The sequence below is a fragment of the Calidris pugnax genome, unplaced genomic scaffold (genome assembly GCF_001431845.1).
Source record: "Calidris pugnax isolate Ruff unplaced genomic scaffold, ASM143184v1 scaffold98, whole genome shotgun sequence".
Classification (NCBI taxonomy): domain Eukaryota; kingdom Metazoa; phylum Chordata; class Aves; order Charadriiformes; family Scolopacidae; genus Calidris; species Calidris pugnax.
The window spans coordinates 421,244-448,566 of record NW_015090829.1 but is presented as its reverse complement, the minus strand read 5'-3'; the positions used below and the strand labels follow the sequence as shown (position 1 = coordinate 448,566).

Here is a 27,323-nt window from a genome sequence, read left to right as displayed (position 1 = left end):
GACAAATCCAGTGGCAGGAGGGTGCAGGTGGTCTTCTAGAGACAGGGATGGACAAACTCGTGTTGCTAGTCCTCAGGTTTTCTCACTGCCCAGCTTCTTTCTCCCTTTCAGTCACAGGACAGGCCCATGTGCCTAAATCCTCCACACCTCAGCCTTGGCCCATTCAGGCACTGTGGTGTGAGGGGTCACTTCAAAGGGCCACCTATGGGAGAACTGCTGGGGACAGCAATGTGGGAGAGCTCTTAATGGGGTCTGACACTTCCCTGTGCTAAACCCTGTCCCTCTGACTCTGCTTGTTTGGCTGGGTCACACCAGCTTGAAAGCCATCAGAGATGACGTGTAGCACCTGCAGCAGGGTAAGGGTTTGACACGGTGTGGCGTTAGGGAATGTTACACAGGTTTGCTGAAAAAAGAGTTTGTACAGGGCAGAGAGATGGGACAATCTTCTGGCTGAGGAGTGGGACCAAACACACAGAGGTGAATTGACTTAAGTGGGTGCTGAGTGTTGCTGGCAAGTCAGCTCTGAGCCCCACTGTTCTCCTGTACATCAATTTGTGAGAGAAAAGTCACAATACAAACCAAGCAGGATTAGAAACCAACCAAACAAGTCTGTTCCACAGGTCTAATCTGAGATCATAAGTCCTTGAAGCTTCTTCAGATTGTATTTGGAAGCTTGGGAAGCTCCGGCTGAGCGTGGCACAGCTACACTACAGGCAGCTATAGGCTTCGTGGGTGTTCACAGGATTACATGTGTACATACGGGTACTGATGTAAAGGTTTTGGAGGTTCTCCTTTGGGGTAGAATTGCCTCACAGCCTCATTTCTCCTGGTTAGTGCATGCAGCTTCAGCTCCTGCTGATAAACCTGTGCATATTTGCCAGTGGGCAGGTGCAGAAGGGCCGAAGGCTGGAGCCTGCATCGTCTCGAGGTCTCCTGTCCACGCTTTTGCACACTGGAGAGAACCATCCGGTCTGACAATGCCTGTTTTTAACCTGCAGGTTTGAAGAGGACTTTGTTAAGGATGGGGAGCCAGCCTTGGATAATCCCAGCAATAAGAAAGGTTGGCAAGGGACACCTAGACTCTGTCCTGACGCTAGCGAATGCTGATCGTGCGACTCCCAGTGCTGCAGCAGCTGTCCTGGCTGTCAGTTGTGAAGCTGTGCTTTCCTGGGCAAACGCCTCTGAGCGCAGTGCTGGGGTCTCAGCCCTCTCTGCCTTGCAGAGTGCTCAGGGGATGGGATTTCAGCGTCTGGGTGCTAGTGCTTTTTATCCTCCCAGGGAGAGCAGTGGCTTCTGTAACCTTGTACGACACAACGCGGAGGCTCGGCGCTGCCTCCTTTCCCAAACACTGGTTTGAGAGGCAATCCTATTCCAGAGCACATCATCTCTGATCCCTGTGGCACATGCTGGCTTCTTTACTAGCATAAGTCCATCATGACTCCTGTTTCTCAGGAGATGGACTGGCAGAACAAAGCTTTCCCTTGTGACACCCTATCTGAACATCAGGCTTTCTGCTGCCCGTCCGTGACAGAACCTCGCTCACTTCTGTGCATGCTTTGCTCTGTCCTTTCAGGGGGAAGAAACGCAAGGAAATTCCAGCACAGGTCCTTTCCTCCCAACGGGAGAGGTGAGTAAACCACAGGGCTGGGTTGTGTCCCCCCACTGAACGTCAGCACCTCTGATGTCTCCTCACGGAGGGAGCTCTGGCAGAGCTGGAGGGGCCTTCTGGGGACACGCCATGTGGCTGCTCATAGCTGTACGGTACAGTCTGTGCTGCGTGGCCAGGCAGAATAAGAACAAGGCTTCCAAGAACAGCACAAGGGAGGCTGTATCCAAGGAATAAGTTTTAAAGTTACAATTGGAATTTGGAGTGAAAAAACGCAGAAGAAACACCCCTAAATTCTCAGTTTGCATTTATTACTTTAGAAAATGCACACACAGTGTACACACAGCTTCAGAGGCTTCCCCTCCAGAGGTGCTCACCAGTGATGGAGGGATGTTGGCCCCTTCAGTGGTCCAGTGGTCCAGTGGTTCTGCCAGCTCTTGCATGGCTTTTCCATCCTCTCTTCTAGGTGGGGGACAGCATGGAGTGAACGTGAGCGATCCGGGAGCGAAAGCGGTACCTGCTGTGAGCAGCCGGGCCAAAGGGAAGGACAGGCTGACGGGCAGAGCCAGGAGGTGAGGAGGCAGCAGCAAACCAGTGGTTGTGATATATGTGTCCAGTCTCATTCCTTGCCTGATTGTGAAGAGGGACACACGAAAAGAGATTTTGTTCAACAACAGCATCTTTTCAGAGGGATTCATGTTGGCTGGGGCCACATCTGGCAGGATTTCTCTTAGTGGGGTTTGTGGTACTTGTGGGGTGCATCATGGGGGTGCTGACCCACTGCTGAGGTCTCTGCAGAACAGCCCAGGGGTCAGGGTTTCTCTGTGACCAGCGTTAGGTACCAATGGGACGTGCCCCCACAAGCTTTTGAACACCTCTTACCTGACTTCCAGACACTGCTGATAGAGAGGAGCAGGCTCCAGAGACAATTCCCAGCTGACCAAGTGGCAGTGAGGATGGATACTGTGGAACAGGTGTCTTTTCTTCTTAAACGACTGTTCTTAAAGATGTGTGGAGGGAAGAGGCCGGCTCCTGCCAGCTGTGGGCAGCACACAGCAATGTAGTGATTGGCACAGGAGGCGTTGCAGAATATCAGCAAAACTAAGTGCATTTTACAGGTTCGCCCACATCCTCCCAGGGGCCCCGCTCTCCTGCTGCTCTCCGTAATTAAATTTCAGTGCAGTCTCCAGTTTCCTGGAGCCACGCTGACGGGTTAATAACACTCATCGTCTTCACAGCACGGCCGTGCCCTTCAGCGGGCAACAGAAGGAGGCAGAGCTGATTGCATACCCCGAGCCTCTTCATTCATCCAGAACACAAAACCATTCCGGTAGCTTTTAACGTCAGCGTTCTCCAACCATCCAGGTCTGTGATGACCACAGAGTTAAAGAGATGCATAAACACCCCCACGCTTCGTGGGGTACTCCCAGCATTCCCCAGAAGTGAGTTCGATGGAGGTGTGAGCTGCTGCTCCCTCTTCCTTGGCTGAAATGAAGAGCCTTGGGCAGAGGCTGTGTGTGCAGGGTTCTGCTGTCAGGACAGTAGCAGCTCTGAGATGCAGAGCCTGGCACTGCCTGGAGATTTTTTTAATGTTGCTTTTGTTTCCAGTGGCTGTGCTTTGAGGAAATGCACCTGGGCAGCCATAACTCTCAGCCAGTTAAACTGTGGCCTGGGAATCTACTTACAGCCTAAAGATGGGTTATCTTCTGTCTTCCTAAGCCCTCTTAGTTAATGCCTGGGCAGCCATAACTCTCAGCCAGTTAAACTGTGGCCTGGGAATCTACTTACAGCCTAAAGATGGGTTATCTTCTGTCTTCCTAAGCCCTCTTAGTTAATCACACTTCTAAAATGAAATTTAAATCTGATAAATTGATGAAGAATGGGTTCGACAGTGTGCGAATAATGAAGTCAGCTTTGTTTGTAAGTTACAGTCCACCCCTTCCCGTTCTTCAGCTCCATCCCAGTAAGGTGTCCTGGGGACAGAGCAGCAGATGAGCTTTGCTCCTGCTCGCGCTCCCCAGCCGCCAGCTGCGGCACCCGGGAATGACAGCAGCTCCTGGAGGATGAGCAGGATGGGAATGCCAAGATTTGCTTCATGTTGTTGCTTTCTGTGAATACCTTAGCAGGGTTCAGACCAACGCTGCTGTTGAGAACTGTGAAAGATGCAGTGATTAAAGGTGCAGTGGTTACACTGTTCTGCACTGACTGAAGATGCCAAACCAAACTCTCAGACCCCAACAACCACCCTCGGGAGCAAGCGTGGTTCTGCTTCTGAGGTTTGCCCCTGAGATCTGGTTATTTGTTTAGTAAAAAGAGGGGCAGGCAGCTGGCCAGAGAGAGATGCAGAAATAAAATTTAAAATTGACAGGCTACAGAGCAGAGAGGGAAGAATTAAAAACCGGGGACAAGGAGCTGGACAGAGGGAGACAAGAATGAAATTTAAAAAGTGACAGGCTACAAGGCAGTGAGGGAAGAACTGATAAATAGGGGACAGAGAGGTGGAGGAGAGAGACATAGAAGGAAAACGTATGCACAGGAATGACTTCAGCAGCTGCACTGGGGAAGAGAAACAGAAGGAAAAAATATATCCACCTGATACTATATCTAAGAAGTGAAAGCACAGGCAGCTGTTGGGCAGACACTGCTCCCCCCACACTGGTGGTAGGGTTTTTAACAGCCACAAATGACCTGACTTTAGGTCATCATCCCTTCTAAAAGGCAGTACTTCTTATGGAGTACAGCTTTCCTAAAATCACACATCAGTTTTGGGCTAAACTGGATTCAAGGGGAAGGCTTCTGATGACCTTCTGACTACTGAAGTCTTCACTTCCCTCTGAAGGGAACTGGATCAGTCATTATTAGCTGTCTCCGTCTCCTCCAAGCGAATCAGAGAACGCTGCCTCCTGAAACACCTTTCCTTTGGACTTTGATCCATCTCTTCCTTTAAAATGCACATCTAGTGCCATCTCCTCTGCTCTGAGAAGGGGTCACGGGACCCCTTACTGCTGCAGAGCAGTTTGTGTCTCGTTGCAGAGGAGATGCTCAGTGCTCCCGAGGGCTGGAAGAAATTGTACAGAACCAGCAGCTCGTGGTTTCTGTCAGTGTTTGCCAGGACCATGATTATACCCACTGCAGAGATTGTTTTCTTCCTTTCTCTCTCCTGCCTACTGGAGTCTTTTGTTTCCCTGCATTTCAGGGCCTGGGTAGGTGGGAAGGCACAGAGGAGGTTTCCCTGGGAGCTTCCTGTGGTGGTGTGTCTGGTTTGTCACGTCTTGGTCACGTGTTGAGCGGTTGGCCATGGCCACCTTGTCCCCCCATGAGGTCTGGGATGTGTCTCAGCACCCTTTGGGGGGGATCAGGTGTATATGGCGTGGGATCAGTGAGTTCTTCATGCAGAGGTGGCCCAGTCCTGTCCTTCCTCCCAAGCAGCAAAATATAAGGAAAGACATCAGAAAATAATGGTGATGTTAGAAGGACCCGCTGACGTGGTAAACCTCATGCTTCCAGAATTTAATCTTAAAGTTTAATCCTAATGGAGTCATTCTTTCTGCTCCATGGATGTTCTAGCCAGACAATTTAGCTGCATGTGGCTGGTGACGTGTGTGCTGGGAACAGACTGTAAATGGAAGAGCGGTTGATTTTTGAGCAGCTTCTTGGAATGGACAAAGCGTTCGTTGCTTCCCTTTTATAGGCAGTGGGGACGGATGGATCGTGCTATGACCTGCTCCCTCCTCACCACGGCCCACAGGTCAATCCCCAGCCCTCAGGTCCTGCCTCGGGCTCCATCCCTGCCCCGGTGGGACCCAGGGGGAAGGGGTGAGAGCCTTCCCACTCCCCTGGACCTGTCTCCTCTCATCCTTGGCAAAGGTTGACTGATGCTCCAAAGCGGGTCTGTGACAGGCAGATGCTGACTGGTTTCCAGAAATCATAACAAGATCTTGAGCCATTTCTTTCTTCTTCTCTGCTGAGCTCTCAGAGCCATGGCCAGAAGGAATGCCTTGGCCAGCTGTCTTATGGCAGAAATTCAAAGAAATAATGTTGGGCTGGGACTTAATGTTTTGTACAAGCTGTCTCAGAGCCTCTGACTGGCCAGCTCAGAGCTCAGTTTGACGACAGCTCATTTTGCTGTGCCTCATTAGCAGCCCCGGAGTCTGTTCCTGCAGTGCTCTCTGCCTCTTCTGCTTCAGAGCTTGGAGAGGCCACAGAAGGCAGCAGTCTCCTCTCTGCCAGTGGCTGGGACAGTGAGCACCATTTCAAACTGAGACGGGTTATACCTGGGTGTCAGCACTTTCATCTGCTGTGATAACACAGCATTGCTCCCTTGCTCGTCTCACCTCCCCCCGGGAGCAGGAGATTTGGGCAGTGGGTCCAGCAGACTTGAGATCTCTCACGGCTCGGACATTCCTGCTTGAGTCAAAGCTCACCAGTAATGTCAACCAGTTCAAAGTGATGGGGGTTTCTGGATCCATTCTTTATCTGGGAGAGGGGAAGGTCAGCCAGCCAGATTGCCCAGCGAGGTCTGGCACCTTCTGCGGGGAGGCCCAGAGGAGGTGTTGCAGGGAGAGAGGATGCCCGGTTTGTCGTAGGCTTCCACAGCCTCTTCCTTTCCTGACAACGAGCCGAGGAGGTGTGTTTTCCAGTAGGTGTTTGTGTCTCCAGTGCGGAGGCTCAGAGGCTTTTCAGTGCATCTGACTCCTCCAGGGCTGCTGGGTTCAATCAGGGTATTATTCATATCCAGTTAAAGGCTTTCAGGCTCCAAAATGGCTGGTCCTAGAATCCTGTTTAGATGCCTAAATTCTCTTAGTGATGAAATTATAAAGTTTTATATACTATTGTCTCCACAGAGGCATTCTTTATTATTGTTGTTTTTCTTTTTTTCTCATTTCATCTCGCAGTGAAACAATACATCATACATCCTTCATTAGAAATGGGGCTAGAAAGTGTCTTGATTATTTTTTTTTTCATTCTTGTTTGCTTTGCTTCAGTACTTCCTCTTTATCAGCTTCTAGAATGGAAAGTTGTGGGTCATTTAAAACTACAAAGAAGTATCTTAAACACTGCTGATGTGAGTAGCTGGAATATGGAGTTGTGCCCTGAAGTCCTCCTCTTAACCTGTGGACCTGGGCATCTCGGGGGAAATGAGGAAGCCAAACACTTGTCTGCTGCAGTGTGGACACCCCCCTCAGCACCACCTGATTGCTCTGTCCTGCCAGAATCACTATAGAGTAGCTCTCCTTCTGCCCATCCGTCTCACTTCATGGACTTCTGTTTTTCTTATCTCCTCTTCATTGCATCTTCTGTGTCCTCTGTTGATCTAGAAGGCATCACCAGTAGCACCTTACCCAAGAAAGACTTTGGAGCCAAGTTCCCAGAAGAACATCTATCGTGGATAGCACTAGCCATGAGCATTTTTGTTGCATCTGAGTGATTAATAACACACTCTGGGGTGTTAAGGGTAATGAAGGGGAGGAGGAACATGTCAGATGGAGACACTGAATATTTCGGAATTGCTGTCTAGCTATTTTTGGGTGTCTTTAGACTGGGAGGGTGGTCTGTTCTGGGCTAGCTCTTCAGAAGCTGTGCAGTGGGAGTGTAGACCGAGCAGGGAGAGGCAGAAACCTGCAGCCCATGAGCCGTTCTCTGTTTAGGGGAATCTGTCCCCAGTATATAGATACCCTCGGGGTATCTGTCAGGGAAAAGCAGCCATTGGTCCCACCAGCATCAATGCTGAGGGGACTTGATCCCGAGGGCAGCCCAAACTGTAATTTAACACAGTTGATGATGTATGATGAGCTCTACCCACACAGCTGGACTTCCAGAGCTCTTGGAGGGCACCTCTGAAAATACAACCACAGCGGTGGGGCTGCTCCCAAGAAATGAGGTCCTTGTGTGGTTTGAGCACAGCTGGTGGAAGGCGACCTGCCTTGGGTTCAGGAGAAGCCCCCACTGGCCATGGTTTGGGTGCTGGGTCTGTCGCTGAGCCCTGCAGGACTGCTCCAAGCTGCTTCACCCAGGGCTTGTGGAGGACACCACATCCATCTCTACGCTCTGAGATGCAGTTCATGTCCACCCTAAGGACTTGGCTGGATAAAGGCAGCTCGGTGTGATTGCCTGGTGCAGCCTGGGAGAGCAATTCCCTCACAATTTTCACCAGGGCACGTGGGATCACTGTAACACATTTCCCTCTGGAAATGCCTGACTCTGCAGTCACCTCAAGGCGCCTTTTCATTTTTTGTATCTTGGCACAAATTTGCCAAATGAAGAGACCATTAAGCCCCGAGAGAAGGGGGATACTCTCAAGAGAATTAAATGTCACACAGCTTCGCACATGTTGTGTTTTAAGAGCATGGGGCAGGGAGAAATAGGTGTGTGTGTGTATATATATATCTATATAAAAACATTTGAGGGGTGTGTGTGTGTGATGTGACTCACATATGAGAAGGTGAGGTTACTGAGCCCCCTCCAGCCCAGTAGCACTGCACGGGCAAACTCAGATTTATATTCACCCAAGCAAATTCAAACCAGCGAACGGAAGCGGTTCGTCAGGCAGGCTCTAATTGAGCTGTGGCCCTCTTTGGCACAGGATGTTGTAGCTGCTGCAAATTTATTATGGGGTCAAAATGCACTTACTCAAATCCTTGGAAGAGACTGTCAGCTAAGCATGACTCAACGCAGAGATACCATCTCCAGCTCAGGAAATCCCAGAGCTGCAAGTTTCTGGAAGCTGGGGAGGTGTTCAACATATTTGTCCTCTTTTCAAACTCTGCTCTAAGCCTCTGCTGGTGATGCTGGGAGGGGAGGAGAGCCTGGGAGGAGAGCCTTCAGTCAAATCCTTATAGCTGTTCTCCCTGTCTGCTTGCACATGGCAATGTCTCCCTCTCCCAAAATACTTCCATTTTATCCTTCGCTGTCTGTGTCTGCCCTTGTGGAGATCTGGGACACTTGGGCAAACAGGACAAGACCGGGGCAGACACCGGCGTAAGCAAACCCTGTATCTTATCAGTCTAATGACAAATGTCTGTTCTGGCAATTGGATTTTATGTTTTCATTGCATTTAGAGTTGTAACAACCAGCTCATTAAGATTTAGTGTCTCAGATGAGTGTCTCTGGATGGGCTGAGTGCGTTGCAGGTGCCAAAAGTGACTGGACCAGTTACGTCTGTCGCCTTTGGCTCTCGTTGCCTGGTCCAGGGGCTCAGACAAGGAATGTGTGGCCATAGTAGAAATTCCAGGGAGGGTCGCTTTGCTGTATGAGAATTTGAAGACCTAAATTGTGATATATTTTTTTCTTGACAGATGGGATGCAAAAGAAGGCGAGGATATGTCTTTTCTGAAGGATGACGTTGATGGGCAGGTGAGTTCATGAGCTCAGGGCTGGCTGCTGAGTTTTCTTACACGTGCACTGTCAGGAAATTTGGAGACTCTCAGCCAGTGCAGAGCAGGGAGCCCTCCATGTTGGGGTAAATGTCCCCCTCGTTGGCATTCTCTGGGTGGTATGATGTGAGAGCAACTTCTCTTCTTGCATTGACCGACCCTCTGTCAGTACAGCCCTACTTATTCTGGTCCCCAAACACTTCTCTACCTACATCCTTCTACTTCCTTTAAGGACCTCCGCAATTTTTTCCCCAAGTTTTGGGAACCATCATAGACAGGGAATATCATATATTAATATTTTAATAAGATGAACTAAATATTTCCTTCTGTTCTCAGAGGAGCCTTGGTAAGGAGAAGCGGAAGAGCAGAGGTGAGGAGGGGGTGGAAGAGAACTGCACAGATGAGCTGGAGGAGAAGGTGAAGCAGCCAAACCTCCAAGATCATGGGGCCTCCTCATCACAAAGGCCACAAAGTGGAAAGGTCCAGTCTGCCCACAATGGCCAGAAAGAGGAGCAGAGAGGAGTGAAGGAGGTGTCTGTGGCCAGCACAGGTGACTCAGAGCCAGGGCCTGAACCACGGAAGGAAGGTGTTGGGGAAGATGCCAGTGGGAAGCCTGGCTCTGCTGACATCTCCCAGGAGGAGAGCACTAACAGCAGTGCTTCACAGAGCAGCCTTCCAAGCACCGTGCAAGCCACCAGCCATGGCAGTGAGGAGACCTTGTCATTGCCCGTGGGAGTGAATGTAGATGGAGCTGGCATGGAGAAAAACACAGCTTCAGGACAGGAACCCACTGAGGAGCCTCCAAACGGCCATGGAGGAAAGCTTGATGCAGCAACGGGAGACAGACTGGATGCAGGTCAAGGAGAGCTGGTGAGGAAAGGAGGGGAAGAAGTGACTCAAGACACTGCCCTGCAGGGACAAATACTTGCACTGAAAGGAGGTGAAGATGCTGGAGGCGCTGAACACAGAGAAGAACCTTTGCCCCCAGGAAAAGCCAGCTCTGACGTGACTGTTGTGTCTGAGCAGGACGCAGCAAAATCACAGTCCAGGGAAGGGGACCAGCCTGAGGATTGCAAGGACAAGGACAGTGGGGACACTCTCAACTAGCAGTGATTCCACCGGCTTGCCTGAGACAGAAGGTGAGTTCCTGCCCCAACTCCCCAGGGGGTGTTTGTCACCCCATTATGCTCTCAGCCATGGTCCATAACAGCATCACAGATAACTGCCTGGAGGGGTTCGCTGACAGTGACATGGATCCCTCAGGTAGTTGCTGCATCACACAGAGCTGCCCAGGAGTGGACGGGGGAACAATGGGAAGTCAGACAGGAAAATTTGGACAGAAAACTGCTGAGTCTGGTTGGTCACGTGCATTAATTAGGGCACAAACTGAATCTATTGCTGGGAAGGGCTAATCTCAGCGACAACAGTGGGATGAGTTTAATTCTGTCTCTGGAATGACCACAACTAGAATAAGTTGAGGTCACCGTAGTCCCTTTCCCAAAACACTTGCAGAGCTGTAGAGGCCCACCTTGTGGACAACAGTTTGAAGACAGATTCTTTTCCCAGTAGAAGGTCTGTGAATGCTACACTTTGAATGTGACACGTGGTAACACTGCTGTGCAAGGCAGTGTGTAAATACAGCGGGTGAGGTGGCTCCCGTTGGAAAGGCCTGTGAACCAAAGAGACAGGAGGAGGAACAGGGCTGGGTATGCAGCAGTGCTCCAGGCTTTGCTCAAGCAAAGAAGTTTCTTCCAGAAAGGCAAATTTAGAACAAGAACAAAGTATGACAGGCAGAAAAATAAGGTAGAAATTAGAAGGAAGGGGTAAAGAGAGACTGTAGGGGCTTTTTGGCAGTTTCCTTTGCAAGACTTTTTTTTCCAGGCGATGTCACACCCAGATCAAGATGTCACACCCACAGGTGCTAGAGCAGACCAGTAAGGCAGGATGGGATCCTACCACCAGGTTAGGTAGAAGGTTGCAGTTCGCTCCTCCTAACTCAGGCCGAGCACAGCAGCGCCCAACCTAAGATCTGGGCTTCATCTCTCTTCAAAGGAGAGAGATGAGCTCTTCCAGAACACAACCCTGCCTGCCCAACACTGGAATACAAGTCCTATGAGGAGAGGCTGAGGGAACTGGGCATGTTTAGTTTGGAGAAGAGGAGGCTGAGGGGAGACCTCATTGCCCTCTACAACTACCTGAAAGGAGGTTGTAGAGAGGCAGGTGTTGGCCTCTTCTCCCAAAGGACGAACGACAAGACCAGAGGAAATGGTCTGAAGTTGGGGCAGGGGAGATTTAGATTAGATATTAGAAAGAATTACTTTACTGAGAGAGTGGTCAGGTACTGGAACAGCCTGCCCAGGGAGGTAGTGGAGTCACCATCCCTGGAGGGATTTAAGAAACGTATAGACATGGCTCTTCAGGGCCTGCTCTAGTGCCCAAGGTTATTGGTTTATGGCGAGGTGTTGAGTGTGGGGTTTAGTTGGTGGGTGCGGTGTTTTTGGTGGGCGTTTGGTGTGGTGTGTTTTGTATTTGTTTGGTTGGTTTTTTGTTTTGTTTTGTTTGTTTTTTTGTTTTTTTTTTTGTGGTTGGACTCGATGATCTCAGAGGTCCCTTCCAACCACTAAGATTCTGTGATTCTGTGAAGATTCTGAGAATTGCTCTCGGGATACTCCTGGCTCGGTCGTTTAAGCAGGGAGGCAGCAGCTGTGTTCTGTGAGTGGGCACTTTGGGCAATGAGCTGCTCGGAGCAGGGCAGGGGGAGCACCCCCCTAAGTGCCTTTCCCCAGTTCCAGCAGGGTTTCTGCAGACCCCAGCCCAGCAGAGCTGCTCAGCATTCATCCCGGGGCTCCCAGGAGCTTAGGGATGGAGTGGTTAAGCTGCTAACAAAGAGACTTTCACTATAATCCAATACTGTACAAAAGGCATGGAGAAGTGCAAGCGTTACAGCTATTGAAAAAAGACAAAACACCAGGAACCAGCAGGAGCTGGTTCTGTGTTTGAACTAAAAGTCCTTCAAGTGAGGGAAATTAATTCCAACAGCATTTAGGAAAATATTAAGAGACACCTGGATGCACATAGCGGGAGTTTACTGTCCAGGCTGTGCCTCTCCAATCTACCAGAAATCCCCTCCAAAGTAGAGGATGAAGGAATTAAAGTTATCCCGAGTGAGAAAAGTAGTAATTAATTAGACACCTGCTAAGAGGAAGCAATAAATTTCAGTCATCCATTTTTATCTCAGCAATGAAGATTCCTATGGTTTTTTGCTGAGTCCACTTCAGCCTGGCTCTGTACTCCTCACTGAACTCATTAAGGCAGGTGTAATTACAACCACAGCCTTGTGCCTTGGGGAAGAGAAGGTGATTAACTTGGTGATTAACTTGGTGTTTGCACTTGAGCACTCACACATTCCATGGTTCTGTATCTGCGTGGCAAGAGAGACACTATTGGTCTTGAAAGTATTGATATTGACTGTTTGGGAGACACCAGGTGGGCCAGAGCAGCTGTGTGTGTCCCCATCTCAGCAGTGGGGCTCTCCGGGCTTTTTTCATTCTGTTGCCTGCAGGAGCATTTAGGGAATGAGCACACGAGTGCTGCTGGGCTGTCGGTCTTTAATGATGTTCTGGGGCATCATTGTCACCTCCTCTCTGCTGAAGTCACCACTGAGCAACGTGACCTCTCCCTTTGCACCAGTGACAGGCCACGGTCAGGGCTGGTGTTCCCAAACCAGAGTGAGTCCTGCCATGATTTATTTGTAGTGGGGGAAGGGCTGAGAGGAAGACAGAGGGGCCTGTCTTTAACTGTCTGCTCCCTGGGTCCGGCTTGTCAGGAGCATCCCCTGGCAGACAAAAACCCACAAGCCCTGGATTTCTCTGGCACTAACTGAGCAGACCCGGAGCGGTCCGTGTGCGGGGCCTGACAGCGGGGCTCCGCGGGGCGACAGAACAGCCACAGTGACAACAACAACAACAACCACCAAAAAAGCAAAAGCTCGTTTGGCTCCGGTCGGTTAAGTTGTCAGTGTGTTTGGAGCAAAAAGGTCTCGTGTCTGTTCCTGCTGTTACTTTGAAGTTCCCAAATGGACATGACAGGCTGCACAATGACACAGATGGCAGGCACACACAGCCGCCAGCTGCCAGCACTCCCTTCCCTTCTCCCTTGGCTCCTGTCTCCTACTGCTCTACAGACACGTTAGTTTTAGCTCTGCTCTATTTTCATGTAATTCTCCCTGAAGTGTTCTTTCACAGCAGTTCTTTGGAACCAGGCTCCTCAGGACTGCCCCCATTTGGGGTGTCTTTGAACCCTTAGTGGGGCTTTCTCTTTGGTCTTTTAGCTTTTCAAGCCTGCTGCCTGCGGCTGCTACCGCATGATGTTTTAGGGCAAGGATTGCCCAAAATGCAACCCATAGGAAACCTGCAGTCAGCAGAGCCGTGGCATATGGCCCACAAAGGGACTTCAGAGATGTGTCCATCCTGGAGGGAATGTGTGGCAGGCAAACGATCCTGCCTTTTTCAGCCTCTCTCAGACGAAGTGCGGCATCGCCGGGCAGAGCTGGGCTTGGCAGGAAAAGAGCATCATTCAGGAAGCTGGAAGAGAAGTAAGATCAAGCCTTAAACAATGAGCTGCACTTTCTTGTTAGAACGCAAAATGAAAAGTTTGTTCATTCCTTTTGTGTTAGAACCATGAATTCAGATGAACAAACCGCTTTAATTATTTGCTTCCCCTCATGGCTTGAGTATAATCGTAAAGGCAGAGGTAATTCCGAGCGAAGGGACCATAACCCAGGCTGGGAGACTGAGGTCAGGCCAGCACAAGTGCAAGATTATCCTATTGCAGCAGGGGAGGGAGGAGGTTTCTCCCCCTGTGGTGTGTGAGCAACGGTAACTCAGGTTCTCTGCAGAAGGACCTTATGTGGTAACTGGGTTGTTAGGGAAGCCTCCAGGAGGCACTGAGCAGCTCTGTCCCGGTAAACCCAGGCCAGCTGGAAATCTGCATCGTGTCCTGTGTCTGTGTAACCAGGGGACATGATACTGGGGAATGCCCTGAAGAGCCTGGTAGAAAACACGAGCCAAGTCCGTGCCACGAATCCAACTCATACGGAGTCTGAGTGACCACAGTCTCAGGGGACAGAGAGTGTGTAACAAAAAAAGGGAAATGATTATTGTTTCTGGGACCCATGAGAGATGTGACCATCCTTAAGGAGAAGCACCTGGAGGGATGCACTGTCGTGGGCTATCAAGACTGGTTAATGATTTCCTGCCAGGAGGTAGCAGGTCACTTCCTAGTGAGATGGTGGGGTGTTTCTGTGAAAATACGGATTTGACAAATGCTATGCATGTACCAGAAATGTGTTGGCTTCAACATTTTGTATTTCATAAAACCCAAACTGGAGCCCTCGTTAAACCTTTTCAAAACAGGAAATTTTAATGTTATGTTTTTAAATACTGGTGATTCAGTTTTGATACGGTGCAATTTTGGGAAAATCAGCGTTGAAACAGATGGTATGATTTTGCAAAATACAACCTATATCAACCCCAAAAGGAATGGAAAAATATCATTCCATTTAAAAGTTTATATCGTGGAATTTCCATCGAGTAGAAAATCCTGTACCAGGTTCAGCTGCTGCCAGGGCCCTGCCCTCTGATTCCATCGAGTAGAAAATCCTGTACCAGGTTCAGCTGCTGGCAGGGCCCTGCCCTCTGGTCGGGGATGTGACAGGTCCCAAAGCACGGCAGATACCTGCAGTGGCAGCAAACATCAGTAATGAGAGAGGACAATATCCTCTCCACCTGCCCTGCTCCTGGGCTCTGGGGGGGCCGTGTCCCACACACAGGGACGTGCAGATTCCTCTCCCCACGGCAGGTGCTGCCCACCCATTTCTGCAGAGGCATTTCTTCCAGCTCCTCGCAGCAAGCGGCCCCCGGGTAGGTTTCACAGCTTCCACTGCTGATGTCTATTTATGGCTCTAAACATCTCCAGCACCTTCAAACTAGTTGGGGATGCTGCACAGAGAGTCTGGGGGGGCTTTCATCCTTTGCTTCAAATAACAAGGAATAAATATTTACCCAAAGTGCGGGACTGGAATCCCTGGAGAGCGTCCAACGAGTCCCAGAGAAGTAAGCGATACACAAAAACCACAGAAGCTTTTCCCTGAATTCTCCTGAGAAAATTAATCTTAACATCTTTAGAGCAAATGCAGCTGGGGGTGGATTTCCAGAGCAGCTCCAGGGATCTGACCTTGCAGCTCTGGCTGACGTCAGCAGGAGCGGGGCCGGCAGGGCCTGTGTGCGGCAGGGCCCGGGAGGTCAGGAGAGGTTGGCTTTCTGATGCGAACCAGTGCTAAAGGTTGGGGCAGGAACCAGCACGAGCAGAAACCAACACTTCTCAAGGCAGTTACGGAGCTACTGAAGGTACATACCCGTTTCCCCAAGGTTCAGGAGTCACGAAGATGCCTCTGTGATGTCTTGGACGTGGCCTGGGATTGGGGTCTCAAGGAGTTGAGTTTGATAGCGTTGGCCTCCCTGGGCCTTCCCACAGCCCACAGCACCTTCTGGAGCCCACCATCGTGCCACGGGCACTTCACATTCCCAGAGCACATCTCAGCAGCAGGTGCCACCACAGCGGAGAGGTTAGTCCTCACGCAGAATTAGGGAGTGATAGGGCTTAACAGAGGCCTTGAGACAGTTACCTTCCTACCCCTGTAGTTACGGAAGGCCTTTCCTGTGGCACGATGTGGGAAAATACTATTAACAGGGGAAAACACGGGGATTCTAGGAGAGTGGTTCAAGAGAAACATACTCGGACTGAAGAAGCACAGGGCAGACTCCAGGGATGTGCAGGGAATGGCTGTTCAGTTGGGCAAACTGAAGATGGAAGGTGATGGGGTTGTGATCTCATACAGTGGAGGAGTAAACACAGGGAAGGAGAAGACCCATCAAGCCAGGAGACAAGGCTGGTGCAAGAATCAATGTATTGAAGAAGCCCCTGAATAAATACGGCAAAATTGGGGAAAGGTGACTGCCTGTCAGAGGAGAGATGACTTGGAAGCGTGTGGTGGTTGAAGCAGGGACACTTGTCACCTCGGAGCCTGATGACAAGCTGTGTGTGCCCAGAGCTCAGCTCCCCGTGTTAACCCTTTAGTGTAACCCCCAGGTGAAAAGCAGTTTGAGATGAACACACCACGTTGTGTCTGCCCTGCCCGGGGAATGGAGAGGCTGCACAGAACAAGATCTTAAACCACTCCAACAGGAATCTCCATCAAAGACCATCTTTATGTATTTAAGCTCATCAAGGGTCGCAGTGTTAATTTTGCTAGCAGTGGCAAATACAGACAGGATTAGGATTTTCCACCCCATTCCCCAAAATCAATCAGTTCTAGTTCAAACAGGAATTAATTCAGGGATGTCCAATGGCCTGTGCTGGGTAGATGTCTCATGATCTTGCCAGTCATTTTTCTGGCCTTACAGTGTATGTTGGAGCAGTAGATCTATATCCATTTTTAAAAAGCTGAGAGAATCTGGTGTAATGATGTCTAATGGTCCTCACACCTCACGTCCCAGTTTGCCTTGTGGTGTTTCGTGAGGCTCTGGGTGGTTCCACTACGAACAAAACTGCCTCTGGGAACTCCCAACCTGCCTCAGGAGACCCAACAAAATTACATTTTCCAGCCCAAGCAGAGGTGGATAACGCTCATCTTGGCTGGGGGAGGAAGGGCCACGTTGCCAGGTTTCATCGGGTCCACCAGTTGATCCCCTGGTGTGACAGTGACACGAGGAGGGCTGGGGATGGCACAGGCAGCACCAGCCCCATCGCTCCCAACAGCCGTCCCAGCGCTCATGCATCTCCCAGCGCCCCGCCAGTGACACGTGGGAAAGGAGAGAAGGGCTAATCACTGTGTCTAATTACTGAGAGAAGTAATGACTCTCAAGCCCACCAGCGGCCTGGCTGTAAGGACAGAACGGTGTCTGTATTGAAAGGATAAACTGCAAATAAGACAGAGAATCGTCCAGCAGCACTAACGGCACAGCGCTGTCCAAGAGACTTTGGAAACCATTAATATTAGGAAAAATTAGGAAACCATTAAGGACAGAACGGTGTCTGTATTGAAAGGATAAACTGCAAATAAGACAGAGAATCGTCCAGCAGCACTAACGGCACAGCGCTGTCCAAGAGACTTTGGAAACCATTAATATTAGGAAAAATTTTTTCACTGAAAGGGTTCTCAGCCCTTGGAATGGGCTGCCCAGGGAGGGGGTTGAGGCCCCATCCCTGGAGGTGTTCAAAAGCCGGGTTGATGTAGTGCTGGGAGGTCTGGTTTAGTGATGGTGATGCTCCTTGTTTGTTGTGTGGGTGTCTATTTTTGTCAGTCAGGTTGACGGTTGGACAAGATGATCTTTAAGGTCCCTTCCAACCTAGAAGATTCTGTGATTCTGTAATAATAAAACAGAGGAACAATAAGCAGAGCTAGCTCGGGAGTCACCTCAGACTGCACCACAGATTTTACAGTATTTGGAGCACCGAGCAGGACTGGAAACCTGCTTCCCAGCCCTTCCTGAGGGCACTGACCCCCCGAGTCGTGCTGCTCAGCACCAAGCACCCCCGGGGGACAGCGGGACAGGACCACCCCCCAGCTGCACACCTACAGCACAAGGAGAAACGGCTCCTGCGACTCTCGGGTCTCCTCAGCTGCACGTAGCAGTGATTATTGCAGCACCTCGGAGTGATCTCAGTGCAGCTCCTCATTATTGCCCGTGGCCGTGTCCTGAAGTGATTCCTTCAGAGGTTTCCTTTCTGTGCAACTGAGCTTATTACTTCTCCTGCCCTTTAGTGATTCCTTCAGAGGTTTCCTTTCTGTGCGACCGAGCTTGTTATCGCCTCTCCTGCCCTTCGTGGTATTTCATCTGGTTTTCTTTCCCTCTGCCCTTCCTTGTGAGCTTTCGGTGCTGAGATTCCATCAGCCAAAGGCGGATCTGTGGATTTAAACATGGATGCAGGAAAACGCCAGCTCAGCAATTCTGAGCAGCATCCAGGCATCTGGCAACTGCAGGGGAAAAAAACAAAACCAAGAGTCTGCCTTTCTCAATTAAAATCCAGGTTTGGAGGCAGGCAGAGGGCAGCAGGCTCCACTCAGGGTCAGTGTCTGACTCCTGGGAAGCAGATAGACCCTTCTACATCGAGTCCCCTTGGACTCGATGATCTCAGAGGTCCCTTCCAACCACTAAGATTCTGTGATTCTGTGATTCTGCCCTCGGGGAGCACAAGAGCTGCACCCCCAGGGCAGGTTGTACGAGAGGGACACAAAGCCCTGCCCAAAGCCAGCCCCTCCTGCCCACAAAACCGTGCAGAGTTTATTGTTCTTCAGAGAAAAGGAGACAGGGGAGGAACCTCACCGACTCCAGAGGAGGACTGGGAGCATGTTCCATCCAGACCCACACATTCAGCTCATCCCCTGGGCTGTGGAGCCCCCCGTGGGTCCCAGCAGGCTGGTATCTGGGTTACACTTCAGTGGGACCCCCCAGGCAGCCCCAGCCGCGCAGGAAGGACAGGTTGGAGCTCAGCAGACATTTTTAATTTACTGCTCAGCAGGTCCCTAAAGACAGACGATCCCACCGCTGTCTCTGCTCTCGTTTTGCAGGATAACGTGCTGGAGGTGGTGGATGAGAAGAGAAGAGGAGCACAAGCTTGTCCTCGCTCTTCGATCTTCGATGAAACCAGCTTCCAGCACCTGCCTGGACCCTTCCGCACCCACCCCCGGCGCGTGGGGTCCCCGTCCCACCCCTCTCCCCCGTTCAGCATCACCCTCCCCTCGCCCCGCGCCAAGGGACAGGGAAGGCTACACACCCTCCCAGCCTTCCAAGAAAACTCTCACTTACTTTTGTATTTGTTTTGCCTTTACTGCGGCTGTGTGGCAAGCCAACGGAATGTCTACTGGATGCACTTTATTTTATTTAATAACTAACGCTGTTTAAAGTTAAGATTTGGGTTTCTGGGCACCCCTCTTTCCTTCCGCAGAGGCGGAGCAGGGCGTTAGGGGACAGAGGGAGAAGAGGTACGTTGTGGTTCAGTAGGTGGATGGAAGAGCAGCCTTGAGAGGGGTTGGCAGGGACAGATGTAGTTGCAGGGGACACAAAGAGGATGGAGCAGTGAGTAACACTGTGGTGTTTGACAGGCACACACCAACCCCGGCATCTCATCCTTTAAAAGCTGGCTTTCCTCCTGTTCTGTGTAGCAGCAGAGGTTGAATCAGCACATCAGGAAACTCTGCTTTTTTCTGAGGCCGGCGGCTGCTGCGTGGAGCAGGTCTGTGCCCAGTTCCGCAGGACAACCTGCCTGTGCCCACACAGAGACCCTGCAGCTCTCTGTGCCCAGCAGGGCAAGGAGGAGGGGGGCACAAACGCAATAATTTGCCTTCTCCTGGCAGCAGGACCCAGGCCAAACGGGAGGTGAAGGTCAAACTTCCTATCAAACTCCTTCCACCCCCTGGTTGTGCCTTCCATAGCCTTGTGCGTGGCTCAGAGGGCAGCAGCACCTCCCCGGGGGGCTGCCCTGCAGACGTTCTGGCCTTAAAAAAACACCTTTCAAATCGAGGATTTGGGTGAGCATTTAGAAGCATCAATGCACAGGAATCCCAGCTGTTTGGGTCTCCGAGCAGCTACGAGATTCACAGCAAACTAGGACTGAGCTGAGCTGGAACACGGCTGCCCGTTGAGAAGGCAGGAAGCAGGCACAAGGAATCACACCCCCTGATTCCTGACCTCTGAGTGACAGCACAGAAAGGGAATCACCCTTGTTTTTGAAGCGCTGCTCTAAAAGGTGACGCAGGAGTAAACGTACGTGCAGACATGGATGTGTGGAGATTTATTGGGATTTCCTTGCAGGATAAATTTGCTAACCGAAAGGGCAGCTGCCTTGGTGATAAGCTTGGCATGTGTGGACTGACTGACTGTACGCTGGTTTAATAAACTAATATTTGCACAGATAAACATTTTGTTTTTCCATGTAACTTCAGTCTGCAGCACCTCTCTCATGAAGGACGCGCCTGAGAATTTCCTCTACGTGCCAAATTCAGGAGAGTTTACTGGCTTCAGACGAGGTATTGTCAAGAAACAGAGCACGCAGCTTTCATGTCTTACCTGTAGAAACATCTTCACCCCACCACAGCCCAGGGTTTATTTGGACTCACCCAATGGATAAGAGAAGAGATAGATAAAAGCCAGATTGTAAAACTGCTCCGGGTCCTGGAGATTCTCCATCACTGTTACAGGCTGACATTCCTTATCTGACAGGCTCAAAAACCTCCTCCCAATTGTTTAATTTTTTTATTATTATTATTTTGTACATCAGGTCAGTGACCTCAATCTTGGTCCCCTCAGACTGAGTCCATGGGCTGTGGAGCTCAGCGCCGTCGGGCACAAACCTCTGCACGGCCCCGCTCCAGCTGGGGAGAGAGAAATCCCAACCCCAATTGTTTGCAGATCTTTTCCTTTTTTTGAAAGGAAAACTTTTCCCCCATTTCCTCCTTTTTCCAAGTAACTCTGCATTTAAGGATGAGTCTGTGCCGGCCCCAGGGACGGGAGGTGCAGATGGTGCCTCTTCCAAGTGTCATCTTTTCCTGCTCGTTAACACTTTGCTCGAATGCACTTTGGATGGTGGCTGGATTGCAGTTTTTCAGAAAACTGCGGCTGTTTCTTCTTCACAGTGATAGACTGAAAAGTTGAAAAATCTGATGTAGAGGAATTATTTATATGAAATAAAAGTTGTAATGAAGAAAAACCTCCAGTTTCTTAGCATTTCTCAGTCCTGCATGGAGAGTTTCCTGAACTGAATCATTGATCTCTGCTTTTTAGAGCAGCAGCTCCAGTTCAGGTTGCTTTCCCCTGAGGAAAGAGCTTCACTCCTGGGCCAGCTCAGCCCAGAGAAGATGACACCAACTCACCCGAGAAGATGCCAGCACGCACCGTAACACGAGGCTCACCTTTTCCTGGGCATCAAAGCCCCCTCGCTGCCACAGCACTTCTCTTGCCCAACAAACCCATCAGCAGCTCACAGAGCAGGCACCTGCCCACGGAAGCACCTCTTCCCTCCAGGGACTGTGAGCGTTATTCCAGCTCTCCCAGCCACGAGGAAAACACAGCGGGTGTCCCGGGCAGGACATCTTTTTCTTTAAACCAAGCAGCTCACCGTTAAGACACTCTTCTCCTTGGCAATATTTACCAACAGTTTGAACACGGTGACTCTGTAGCTAAAATTCCCATCAGAATTCCCTGAACAGAGAGATCAACTTAAAAAAAACCTCAAGCCAAGGACAAAAAGTGCATCTGGATGAAGTTGGAGACACTCCAGTTGCCAAAGCTTGACCGTGGCAATTCCTGCAGGAGGCAACCACATGGAACCTGGACAGAAATTCCTGCTCTTCGTTCCCATCTCCCCATCGAACACCTACAGCAGCAGCAGCATCTCACACCAACAACCAAGTTCAGCCCCGACACAGAGTCCAGGACTAGAAATAACAGAAATGGTCACTCATTTTCCACACCAGTTCCCCTCCAGTTAAACTGGTTGCAAATGGCACAGGAGCCTGCAGCTAAACTGGCATTTAGTCAGAAAATGGTGTATTTAAAGCGCGTAACACAGTAGTTGGTGCTTTTTTAAGTTACGGGGAAAGCTTTTAAAGCCAATTAGAGGCCCCGGGCAGGAGCAGGTTCTGCTGTGAGGTTCCCAGGGGACAGCCTGCCCAGCAGCAGCTCCTCTGGCTCAGACCCCGCAGGTTCCAGCAGCCAAAGCTGACACGTGGACAAGTCCCCGGCCGTTTCCCGATGACACCAGCACAGCCACACAGCAGCTACCAGATCCAAGCTCTCCCAAAACCTCCTCTGAGCGCAGGTGGAACACCCAGAAGTCAATACTCACCTCCTTAGCCTCACACTTCAGCTCAGGTACGAGTGTTTCTTACCCCGTTCCCCTTCTCCCCACCCCCAGGACCCCCACCAGCCATTGGTACCACCCCCCTGTGCACAGCCCCTTCCCGAGCAGCCCACTGAGATTGTTTTGACTTCTCTGAAGGAGATCCCCGATGCCCAGAAGGAACCACTGTTTTTTTACCAACACAACACCACCAGATGACTTTTCAGTTGCACTCAGGAATTAAGCCAAGATCTGGGGGAAAAACGCCAGCACCTTCCTGGTCACAAGTCCCGGGATGAAGACGTTTGCGTCACCTCAGCTGAGGCCACAGGAGAACACGCGTGGGGGAAAAGGCAGCTTTCGGGAGATGAAAATGTAGGCCAGCTGCTGGAGCACATTACATGCTCCAGTAACTGTTTTTTCCAGCTATTTCCCCTCCTTCTAGTCCCTCAGCACGAGGGTTGGACCCAACTCTGCTGGAACAAACCGAGCTCAGGGGACAGGACCAGCACGTACAGGCAGAGGGCAAGTAGTAGTTGTCAATAAATAGGGGTAACCCAGAGGCATCTACATGCAAAGAAGGGACCAAGAAGATTCATAAAACACCCTCTGGTCTCGATACACCTTTGACTGGACATAATTAGTAATTCTGCACTTATTTCTCCTCCTTTTAGGGAGCGTTTCCATTTGACAGAGCTCACAGTTCAAATCCTTCTGTAAGGATGTGTCCGAGGCAGCGTGACACCGTGCTGGAGGGTCACCACGGTCAGCTGAGAGCTGGACAAGGCAGGATTAGCAGAACTTATCTCACAAGAAGTCTGATTCCTCTCTCATGAGACTCTTCTCAGCCAGAAAGGAAAAGCAGAACACGGCCTGGTCTTCTCTCCATCCTCTTAAGCGATTATTGTGATTAGGAACTGGAAAATCAACACTACCGTGGTATTTACCTTCCCTTGACCACGCTACGTTCCACCACCGCACTTCAGAACTACGCTGCACCTGAAGCACAGGTTTTTAAAGGCTCTTAGCAAAAATCCGGAACTCAGGCCCTAAGTGATACAGAGACTCAGAGCTTGGAGGAAAGTTGGCATTTCGGAATTATCAGCACGTTTCATCGATAAAAAACAGAAGTAAAAAACCAGAAGCAAAGGTGCCCCTGTTCAGGCATGTTCTTAGAGCTGTGATGCTGCCCAGGAGCATCCCCAGTCCCGAGGCTGGAGACTCTCGTTCAATTCCTTATATGTGCAAAGCAAAGGGCCTGAGACCCAACATTTCACTCCCATCTCACCATCTCCTTCCTCCAAACCCAACTCCAGACAACTCCCTGTCACAGAGATCCACACGCTCTGGAAATACAACAGTTCTGTTCACAAGGAGCGCGCAGGACAGTGTCTGTGTGAAGGGAACAACCCTCCCCAGCCGCTCCAGGGAAACCACGTTACAAACCAGGAGGTTCCAGCCATCCCTATCTCGGAAGCAGCACAAAAGCCTGGGCCTTATCTCGCCTGATACCATCACACTCCACCAACTGACTTGTGTTTTTCCTTGAGGAGCAAGGAAGGGAAAGACTGAATTGGAGCTGAAGCAATAGCACAGATAACAAGTTAGTCTGCCTTTTACAGCTCGGGTTTACCCCAAACTGGTGACTGTGCCATTTCAGGGCACTAAAATAATCCTGCCCAGGCACCGATGATGGCAACGTGATGCAAACATTCCCAGTCCAGTGTGACAATCCAGCTGTTACCCGTAACAGCCAACCTGCTTCCCAAGAAAACCCTAACAGCCCCAGTTTTAGTTTGCTTACACCTAGAAAGCCGGCAGGACGAGCCGTTTCTGTTACTAGAAGTATTTGTGAAGCACACTCAGTCACTGATTTCTAGGACAGGCTGCCAGGAGAGGAGCAGGGAGCCCGGCTCCGTGCAGGCTGGCGGCAGCGGGATCTCACGGGGAACACATTTCCCTCCGGGGAACCGTGATTCCTGGCTGGGGAAAGGGTGTGAAAGAGATTTTAGCTGAAAAAAAAAAAAAGAATTCAGCTGAAAAAAGGTCCAAAAGGGCTTTGGGAAACATGGCTGCTCAAATCACAAAAGCCTCCTGGCGACTGGGCCGGGATCCTCCTGCACCTTCCCGAGGCAGAGCTGCCCCCTTGCACGCCCAGCACAACAGTAGTGAGGCAGAGGATGCTCCAAAGCCAGTTGTGAGATGTACAGAAATGGAAGTGTTTCAATCCATCTCAGTTCCTCAGCAGAGGAGAAGATGCAGAAGCAGAGCCTGGGAACTCATCAAGCCTGCACTCTCCTAGAGGAACGAAGACAGCCACAACCATCTCCGCACTGGCTCATCAGCTATTTTTAGCAGCAGGAAGGGAGGCAGCCATCAGCAATGGGTCTATTCCCTGTGACGAGGGGGGTCGGAGCACTCTCACTGCCCCAAGGATCCTTCACCACCAAAACCACAAAGCAGGTGAAGAGCTTTAAGTTGTTCCTGCTCCTGAACCCACGGCGTCTCCGGGCAGCTCCAGGGCGGGCTGGACGAGGGCCACGCAGCCCATTTAATTCAATTGGCTTCCTCTCCCATCTGCTCCGCGCAGCCACGCTCGATTAGTCTTCTGAGAGCAATTGTATTTAAAGTGAAAAATGCCAGGAGGCCGAGCACACGCAGCAGACGTCGGACGCGCTGTTCAAAGCCACTACAGTCCCCAGCTCCGAGCTGCAGGCCAGGATCACAGCAATCCCGGCCTCCCTCTAATTCCACCCAGCTTTTATTTATATTCGAAGGGTTTAAAAGTTAAGACACGAGCTCCCTCCCAGAGACGCTTCCCAACGGGGTCTGCATTTAGCACCGGAGCCAAGACACAGACTAAACTCAACTGGCACCAAACGATGAGCCTGTTTTGTTTCTCTTTTACTCATTCCTCCCTCGGAAAACTGCAGAAAACCTTTCCCTGGATAAGCAGAGGTGGATACCAAGGAGAGCAAACAGCATCCTTCTCCCCAGGACCCACAGCTGCTGCAAACAGGTAAGGGAACTGCCACGGGAGCACATCCCCCACCGCTACAGAATGAACACGAGGGGCTAAACCCCACCAAACCCCAGGGCAAAGCTGTCGCCCGGCCCCGCTGCCAGGACACCCCCGGTCCCACCACTGCAGAGGAGGAGCAGGAAGGGATTAGAAGCAGCAGGAGGTGACAGGGTGGCAGAGCAGCCACTGCTCCAGCAGCTCCTCCACCTGCCCTGCAGAAAGGTGGCAACCATCAATCACACACCGCCTTTTGGCCAAAATGACTAAGCATCATCTTTTTTTCCCTTCCCACCAGCCAGCCTTCTTTTTTAGCGCGTTAACAACGTACAGACCTCCCTGCAGCCTCTCCAGAAAATGGAAAAGGAAGGTGGAAGCTCACACCCAAACCACTCCCCCTCCTTTTGGGCTGGACGAGGGCCACGCAGCCCATTTAATTCAATTGGCTTCCTCTCCCATCTGCTCCGCGCAGCCACGCTCGATTAGTCTTCTGAGAGCAATTGTATTTAAAGTGAAAAATGCCAGGAGGCCGAGCACACGCAGCAGACGTCGGACGCGCTGTTCAAAGCCACTACAGTCCCCAGCTCCGAGCTGCAGGCCAGGATCACAGCAATCCCGGCCTCCCTCTAATTCCACCCAGCTTTTATTTATATTCGAAGGGTTTAAAAGTTAAGACACGAGCTCCCTCCCAGAGACGCTTCCCAACGGGGTCTGCATTTAGCACCGGAGCCAAGACACAGACTAAACTCAACTGGCACCAAACGATGAGCCTGTTTTGTTTCTCTTTTACTCATTCCTCCCTCGGAAAACTGCAGAAAACCTTTCCCTGGATAAGCAGAGGTGGATACCAAGGAGAGCAAACAGCATCCTTCTCCCCAGGACCCACAGCTGCTGCAAACAGGTAAGGGAACTGCCACGGGAGCACATCCCCCACCGCTACAGAATGAACACGAGGGGCTAAACCCCACCAAACCCCAGGGCAAAGCTGTCGCCCGGCCCCGCTGCCAGGACACCCCCGGTCCCACCACTGCAGAGGAGGAGCAGGAAGGGATTAGAAGCAGCAGGAGGTGACAGGGTGGCAGAGCAGCCACTGCTCCAGCAGCTCCTCCACCTGCCCTGCAGAAAGGTGGCAACCATCAATCACACACCGCCTTTTGGCCAAAATGACTAAGCATCATCTTTTTTTCCCTTCCCACCAGCCAGCCTTCTTTTTTAGCGCGTTAACAACGTACAGACCTCCCTGCAGCCTCTCCAGAAAATGGAAAAGGAAGGTGGAAGCTCACACCCAAACCGCTCCCCCTGGAGCCCCGTTTCCCTCTGGAAGCCCTCAGCTCCAGGATTCTGCCCGGCAGCGATGCTGTGAAGGAATGCCCAGCTGGTGCAGCCTCAGCCAACACCACCAGCCCAGAGCATTTCTCACTCTGATTTAGGTATGGAACTGCTATTCCCCCCCCCAACTAAGAAAGTCAAGTGCCATATTTTACAGTCTCTTCAGCATTTGCACAACTGATACAGGTACACCAAATTAGAGCACTTTTTTATCCCTCAGCAGAGGAAACCTGAACTCCCGGGATGTTTCAGGGGGAGGCAGAGCAGCCCAGCAGCCTCACAGTTAAGGCGCTGGACCCAAACCATCAATCTGAAAAGCAGTCACTCAGAATGAGAGAGATCCTGCAGCTCCCCAGCTGACAGCCCACATCCTGCCCTCGTTAAGGGCCGGGGTTTTGCAGAGCTTATCGATGAGCAGAGCCACACGGGAGGTCTCGGAAGACTATGGGGCAGGAAAAGACCCCGCTGGCAGGAGAGCCTGCCCCCAGCACGTCTCCAGCTGGCAGCACAGACCTACCCCCTGAAGATCAAACCTTCTTCCACCGCCAACGCTTGGCTGCCGCCACTAACGGGAGTTTGGCACGTAGGGAGGTTTCTCCAGCCTCACCTGAGGAGACCAACGACACATGAATCAACACCGTTATCGTGCCACAGCGGCCCAGGACAGCAAACAGCAACCCTGAGAGCCCTTCCAGTCCCTCCTCAGCTCCTCCTCCCGCCACCACAGAGAACATTCCGCATTACCGACACTTTCATATTGGGAAAATATTTTAATATAGTAAACAAGTCAATTTACCTTTCACATGTTTTTGTTTTGTTTTTTTTTTTAAATAAGTTTATGCTCATTGTTAAACAAAACTGGTTTTACCTAAACAATGGATTACAGCCTCTAAATTCATATTGTTCCCAGCTGATCCTGTAAATAGTGAGGAATTCTGGACACCGAGATCCTTTTATAGGTAACAGACGGGCATAAATAGCGCAGGAATTCGATGCGGGTTCGAAGGGAGAAGCGAGCCCTGGTGCGGAGCAGAACGAAGCCACAAAATTCCCTTTTTGAGGAAAAACGAGGGGGGGCGGGGGGCGGGTGGTGAAG

The 27,323-nt window shown here is 50.9% G+C and overlaps 1 protein-coding gene across 2 annotated transcripts in view; it reads left to right on the top strand.

Annotated features, from left to right (window-relative positions):
• LOC106887256 (chromosome unknown open reading frame, human C15orf52) overlaps positions 1-20,868 on the top strand; it is a 51,472-nt gene extending 30,604 nt beyond the window's left edge. The window contains exons 9-14 of one of the 2 annotated variants that reach the window (XM_014940708.1): positions 999-1,060; positions 1,574-1,627; positions 2,073-2,178; positions 8,902-8,959; positions 9,316-10,118; positions 18,611-20,868. In XM_014940708.1, the coding sequence (XP_014796194.1) occupies positions 999-1,060; positions 1,574-1,627; positions 2,073-2,178; positions 8,902-8,959; positions 9,316-10,086 (1,051 nt within the window). In that variant the 3' untranslated portion in view covers positions 10,087-10,118; positions 18,611-20,868. The remainder of the gene's footprint in view (positions 1-998; positions 1,061-1,573; positions 1,628-2,072; positions 2,179-8,901; positions 8,960-9,315; positions 10,119-18,610) is intronic. The other variant, XM_014940709.1, reaches the window with a different exon arrangement.
• The last annotated feature ends 6,455 nt before the right edge of the window (positions 20,869-27,323 follow it).